The 6,899-nt window shown below is 48.7% G+C and overlaps 1 protein-coding gene across 1 annotated transcript in view; it reads left to right on the top strand.

The window, feature by feature from the left end:
• The first annotated feature begins 1,911 nt into the window (after positions 1-1,911).
• Positions 1,912-6,899, top strand: part of TF (transferrin) — a 31,501-nt gene continuing 26,513 nt past the window's right edge. Inside the window, exons 1-3 of the mRNA XM_084639339.1 lie at positions 1,912-2,050; positions 6,276-6,439; positions 6,699-6,807. Coding sequence (XP_084495465.1) covers positions 2,008-2,050; positions 6,276-6,439; positions 6,699-6,807 — 316 coding nt within the window. The 5' untranslated portion in view covers positions 1,912-2,007. The remainder of the gene's footprint in view (positions 2,051-6,275; positions 6,440-6,698; positions 6,808-6,899) is intronic.

The following is a 6,899-nucleotide window of genomic DNA, read 5'->3' as shown; positions in this document are numbered from 1 at the left end:
GTGTTAGGAACTCCAGGCTTGGAATGCCAGCATCTTGGACAGTAACCTCTGGGGAACTGGGCTGGCCTGGGGAGAATGGTGGTTGCTGCAGATTGTGGCAGCTCCTGAACCCCTCCCTCTTGGCGGTCCCTGACTGAATTTTCACTGTACTTTACTAATTCCCTTAGGGTGAAATTCACCCCTGTACAGAAGGCCAGCACAAAGCATCACTGAGGGGTTCTAGTGGTGGCTAGGCCTGGTTTAGCACAGGGGAGAATTTCATCCTTATTTTTTAATCCCAGACCGAGTGCTGGGTGCTGCTTGATACACAAATAAAGAAATGCGTGAGCATCCAAGGGCCAATCGAAGACTGGACACGAATGTACTGGGAGGCCTAAAGAACAGTGATACCTCAGCATAGTTATGCTCCAGTCCTTGCTGTTGTTTTCTATGCATTAGGGTGGGACGGCAGTATACTGAAGTGGGTTAGTGTCTGTGGGCCTCGTGGAAGAATGGAGTGAGCAGGAGGGATTTGGATGGAGAAAGTGGCTATCTGGTGCATTGGGCTGGGGAAGGAACGCTGTGTATAGAGGATGGCGGGTTCTTTTGGGAGAGTCGAGAGGCTGTAGATTAAAATTTGCCAAAACCACCTGCTCAGAATGGAATGTTCCCAACTTCTGGAACCTGTGGCTATTGCTAGATTGAATCCCGTGGCCTAGGCAGAGGGCTCTGGGCAATGGAATAGCTCCTCCAGGAGAAGAATGAGCTGATTTCAATGGGTGTCAAGAACATCCTTAAAGTCAAGGATGTGCTTAAGTGCTGTGCTGAATCTGGGCCTTAACGCGGAAAGACCCAGGCAGCCCATGGAGGAATCTGAGGGTGGGGGTGGTGGAGCTGGCACCACTGGAGGGGTGGTGGGGGAAGAACACTTTAGCTGCCGCTTGTGTAGTTTGGAGAGGTGAGAGCCAGGTGGGCCGGAGAGGAGACTCAGTGACTGTAAGAGCTATGAGTGGTCTCAACCACCTGAACCGGTGGCCTGGCAGAGGAGGCACAGGAAGGAGCAGTTGTTAGAGGGAGCAGGGAGAGGATGTGGTGAGACCACTGTGGCTGTGCACTGTTAGCTCCAACGCTTCGCTCCAGAGGCTGTGTTCCTCGATATACTCTGGTCAGTTCACTCCGCGCTCTGTCAGCTTCCCGCTGGAGAATCCCAACTGCAGAGCAAAAGTCCTTTTAAAAGGCACAAGGGGCTTTCAGGAGAACGCAGAGCCAGCATTGCCACCAGAGCAGGTGGCCCTGATGAGGGAGGGGTGTAGCGAGGAAAGCTCAGGGATGTCCCAAAGGAAGTGAGTCACTCAGCGGGATAGTAAAGCATTTTGGATTCATTCCTTCTGGATGGAACATGCTCTGTGATTGCAAGGTTCCTCTTACTGACTCCTCTCCCTGCATTACAGTTATGGTATCAGGTGTTCTGGGAGCCATTGACTAATGTCCCAATTGCCAAGGCCTGGCATACAGGACGGGCAAAGACTCCTCGGTGAGAAGGAAAGGCAATAGTTAATGGGAAAGAAGACTAAATAGTCTAGATTGGATTTGATTCTCACAGTGGCTCTCTGAGATTAGCCTTTGTAAGGCAGGGGGTGGCTGGAACAAAAAAAATAGCCCTTCCCACTGTATTTCAGCCAAGCAGAAATTGAAATGACACAAAGTGGGACTTTCCCATTTTAAATCCCTTGAGTGAACAACATGCACCTGCCTTGCTCTCACTCATGCCTGCATGTGATTCAGTGCCAAAGTGAAATGCTGCCTGAAAATGGTCTGACTGGAATGGGGCAGGGGGGCGGGGTGAGGAAATTGAGGAGCTATTGGGAAACAAGGACAAACACTGCCAGTCATTGCTTCTGCTAACACAGCGAGCCCTGTCCCTCTATAAAAAGGCAAAGAGTAGCCTAGGAGCCATCACAGACTCAGAGGGGACAGTCTCTGAGTAAAGCTCCTGCAAGACCTGGCTGCCAAGCCCAGGAGGGAAGGATGAAGTTCGCTCTCCATGCCACGCTGTCCTTGGGGATATTGGGTAAGTGCCTTCAGAGCAGCAGTTTCGAGGTGTGGGTGTCACTGACATTCTCAGCAGCCCCCGCACTAGCCAGAGACTGAGAGGACGTTGCATAAGGGAGCCAGTTTAATTGCAGTGCACAGTAAACGCCAACAGTCACTGAACTGTGCAGGACAGAAACCAAAGGGAAAACAGCTGCTGGGTGCTGGACTGTGTTACTCGTTTGCCACGGATCTTGCAGCCCGGAGATAGCAATTTAATACTAATTACAGTAACTACCACCATTCCTATTTTGCTAAGGGCCTGATCCAAAGCCCAGTGACAACCACAGGAGTTTTTCCATTGACTTCAATGAGCTTTGGATCAGGCCCTAAAACAGTCTGAAGGGACAGGCTGCGGTTTCAGGTTTGCTCCTTATACGGAGCTCCTGCTGCAGGTATGGGTGGAGGTATGTCCCCCCGGTGGAGCACTGGTGTAGGAGAGAGTCACTGAAAGCCTTCCCTACAGAGGATGTACATGTATTTAGAGAAGCTTCTTAAAATAATATTAAGCAAAGAATCTTTAAGATGAAAGTTACAAAAAAATTACTGGTTTCAGAGTAACAGCCGTGTTAGTCTGTATTCGCAAAAAGAAAAGGAGTACTTGTGGCACCTTAGAGACTAACCAATTTATTAGAGCATAAGCTTTCGTGAGCTACAGCTCACTGTCTTTCTAACCTGTCCCATATTCTTCTCTGGGGGCGGGGGGGTGGGGTCCCTGCAGCTCAACTTTGAACGCCCTTCTTGTAAAGGGACATGCCCCTTCAACCCCCCCCACTCCCGACCTTGCCTGAGAGTCCAGGGCTTGGCTCTCCCCACAATACCCTGCATTGCTTGGGATTATCTCAAAGAAGCTTCCCCAATGGTCTAGTGCCACCAATGACTGTACCCCTTCTCTTCTACCCCAGCCCTGCTCAGCAAGATGAGGCTGTGAGGAGCACCTCTCTTTCTTCTCCTGGGCCCAGAAAGGCCCACAAGTCTCCTTCCACTAGATGTGTCTGTACTCTGCCTTTGGAGCCCCTGCTCTTTCAGGCTCCTGGATTCCTTTGTGCAAAAGGCTGGCTGCGCTCATGACAAATCAGTCTCTCTGTCTCTCTCCTCTCCTGCCCAGACCCCTCTATGTGCTGATAATGAGGCCACCTCCCTGGCAGCATTACTCTCTTAGCCTGATCGTGGGACCCTTGACTTAAATGGGAGGCAGCAGGGGGAAGACATTTTAGAAATAGAACTATAAAAAGAAAAACAGGCAGAGATTTTTTTAAACCAATCAGTAAAAGTAGAGATTTGAAAATAGAAGCTGGGAGCGGGACAACAATTAGAAACAAACAGAAAAAGCACACAGACAATGGCAGAGTTTTACAGGTAAAACAAATGGAAGCAGGCACTGATTATTTATACAAACATTCTATTTTGCAGTAATTTGGCACAGGCAAGTTGTGCACACATTGCTGGCCTGTGTGACCACATAATCTTATTACTGTTACCCTTGTCCTCTTCCCACCTGGTGTTTGTTACGTTCCCTTAATGCTTCTCGTCTTAAATGAAGTGTCCTCTTCTCCTATGAATCTATCATAATTGGGACCCCCCAATCCCAATTCGGGCCTCTGGACACTAATGTTAGCTAAATAATCACCACCCACAACACTGCGACTGATCCAAACTCTCCATCAGCAGAAGAAGAGCATCTGTTTATAATGTTCTGTCCGCCCTTCTTAAGGCCCTGATCCTACAAATGCTTAAGTGCATGTGTAACTTTATGTATATGAATAGTTGTCAATGGAACAACTCGTGCATGCAGTGAAGCAAGGACACGTTTGCAGTACTGGGGCTTAAGTTATCTATCCTTATATCTTATATCTATTCATATATTCCCAAACAAAAAACATGGTGAATAAGAGATAAGAGTGCAAAGGTATTTTTACCCCTCTGTAACAAGCCACTGAAAGAAACCTTGTGGAAAAGAAACCACATGCATTTTCCGAAACAGAAAGCCTAGACTTTAGCAGTTCAATACTCTTCATGTGGGACCTAATGCAAAGCTCTGTGAAGTCAGAGGGATTCTTTCCATTGGCTTTAATGAGGTTTAGATGAGCCCCTTTTATACCCCAACCAGCTTCCACCCTCATTCAACCTCATTTTTGCCCATGATAATGTAAACAAGCAGAAAAGCATGACTACACACCAACACCTGCATTCAGAGCCCTGCATTCCTACATGGTGATGATGGTACCTAATACACAACTATTCAGTAAGTAATAGCCACGTGCTTTCAAACATTACCTTAGATTCCACAATGCACAGGCTCAGCATATTCCATTATCCTACACAAGCCTGTAATGTCACCCTGCATGTAACCGCTTTCTTGGCTTTTCCCAACAATTCAATCTTTACTAACAGTTAAACTATTCAGTGCACTGCTGTATCTTCAACCTGTCTTCCTTCTCCAATGGCACAAAAATCCTACCTGGCCCGTGAAATTGGAACTAAACTTTACACAGCAGATTTGTATTTACCACTGATTCCCAAGGGTGGACAGAGTTACCAATAGGTGGGTGATGTGGGCTGGTGGGCTTGTGAGTGATTGCGTAGGGAGGGATGGCAGAGGGAGACTGGCTGCATATCTTAACAGCCAATTTCCAAATTCTCCAGTGTGTAGGCTGGTGGAAGTGCTGGGCAGATCTTGAGCCTCACTACAGCTGCTTGGTTTAGCTCCAGTGACACACACAGCAGAGGAAAGCTGACTTAGCTGGCCACCAGAGAATCCTCCTGATGTGAGGAGATGCTTTGGGTGATTCCACCTCTCCCCATATCTGGGGCAAGGGGCATGCCAAGGGACATGGGTGTAACTAGGGTGTGTCTGAGCTCCAGCAATCCCCACCCGTGGGAATAGCCCTTTGGGCTTCTCTAGCTTACACCAAGGACTGGACCCTGGTCAGCCCCAGGATCAGCTGGGGAAAAGAGACATCAAGTCACCTTTTCTCACCCCCATGTCCGGTCCTGTACTGAGTGCAGTTTGGCCAGGTCAGAGAATGTGTTCCTGTGTGTTGTCTTTTGTGAGGGTGTCTTCTGGGGGCGTTCCAGAGAAGTGATGGCAACAGCCTTCACTTCCCTCTCACAAACTGTTTTGTCTGGGAACTTGCAGGTTTGTGGTGAGTCTGTAACAGAGAACATGCTGTGTTTCCACTTCCATTGACACTGTCAGGAACTCAAGTTGGTCAGCCTTCCACTGCAGTTTGCCCTTGCAGCATGAGAGGCCTGCAGCTGCAGAGCTCTCATTGTGCGCACTTCTTTGGGGTCTGCAGGGTAGGAATCCTCCTCCTGGACACTCCCTAAGGTGCACAGGACAGGCAGACTGGAGAGCCTGCGCAGGAGAGCAGCTCCCACCCCGCAGACCAGGAAGTCCATGACAGTGGAGCTGCCCGGCTATATACCTTAAAGTCTGCATGGTAGGAGCTCCCCTTCTGCACATCTCTTCAGGAGTGACCTCAGGACATTAGGGTAGAGCATGTCTCCTAAGGAATGAAGGAAAAGTGGGAGAGTAGTTCCCTGGCAGAGAAACACATGTAAATTTGGAGAGCTCTCTGACATAGAGGAGGAACCTGGAATAAGGTGTTTATTCAAGCCCTGACGTTTACCCTGCTCACCCTGATTTCAGTTTGTGGGCCAAGTCCTGCTCTCAGTTACACCACAAATCTGGAGTGACTCCACAGAGGTCAGTTACACTGGAATTACAACAGCGTAACAGAAGGTTGCATTTGCTCTTATTTCTTCATCTTCCTCGAAAGAGGAATGACTGTCCCCTAGGAGCACAAACCCTAGGAATCATCCTGCATTTGGACTAGGGCAAGGAGCTTTAGTAGAAATCTCCTGGTGATTTGAATCTCAGGCGGCCAATTAGTGAGAGCTGGAATATAAAAATATCACACCCCCTACACTTTGGGCCAAATCCATCTGTGCAGTAACTCCACTAAGGTCACTGTGGTTACACCAGGGGTGAATTTAGCCCTTTGTATCCACTTGAATCTAGATCTAAGAAACCAGTAAACAGTGCCCCTAGGCACTGGGGTCCCGCTATTGGGAGCGGGCAGGGAAGGAGAGACCCATGGGTCTCATGGGAGACCTATGTCTGTAGGGAGGGATGCTAGTTCTTTCATCTAGGTCTGAGGTTCATGAAACAACCTCTTAGTCCTCTTTTGCTCTCTCCACAGTGCTCTGTCTTGCTGACCGCCCAGCCCAAAGTCCCATCCGATGGTGCACAATATCTGATGCAGAGCAGAGAAAATGTATGGAACTGAAGACGAAAATGTCCTCAACCCCTTCATTAGACTGTGTGAAGAAAACAACTCACCTTGACTGCATAAAAGCCATTGCGGTAGGTTGCCAGCAATGTATCAGGCCTGGGGCTGGGAGAAACAACTTGCCCTGATGGGTTCCATTTGCCTAATCTGGGATGAAAGCTTCACTATCCTCTTTAAGTCACTGATTTCCTTCCGTCATTGCCTGGCTCCATTGCTACAGCAGCACCCCAGCCAGGAAGGACCCCAAAGAGAGGCTCTGTTAATTAACGCTCAGTGTTTTCTAGCCCTGCTGATGCATGTGCCCACATCTGATGTAACCCTTTTGTGTTTCAGGTGAATGAAGCAGATGCCATTAGTCTGGATGGTGGACACATTTTCGAAGCACACCTTGCCCCATATAATCTGAAGCCTGTTGTGGCTGAGGTCTATGGCACAGGAAACGGTACATTTGCATGGAGGACACTGTTATTGACCAAAAAGTTGTGGAACTTTGACCACCCCGGTGCTAGCTGTCAGCACATTAGTAACACCATA

Source organism: Lepidochelys olivacea (assembly GCF_965140295.1).
Source record: "Lepidochelys olivacea isolate rLepOli2 genome assembly, chromosome: 9".
In the NCBI taxonomy this organism is placed as follows: domain Eukaryota; kingdom Metazoa; phylum Chordata; order Testudines; family Cheloniidae; genus Lepidochelys; species Lepidochelys olivacea.
Note: the sequence above shows the minus strand (reverse complement) of the source record. Positions and strands in the feature narration are given on the sequence as shown.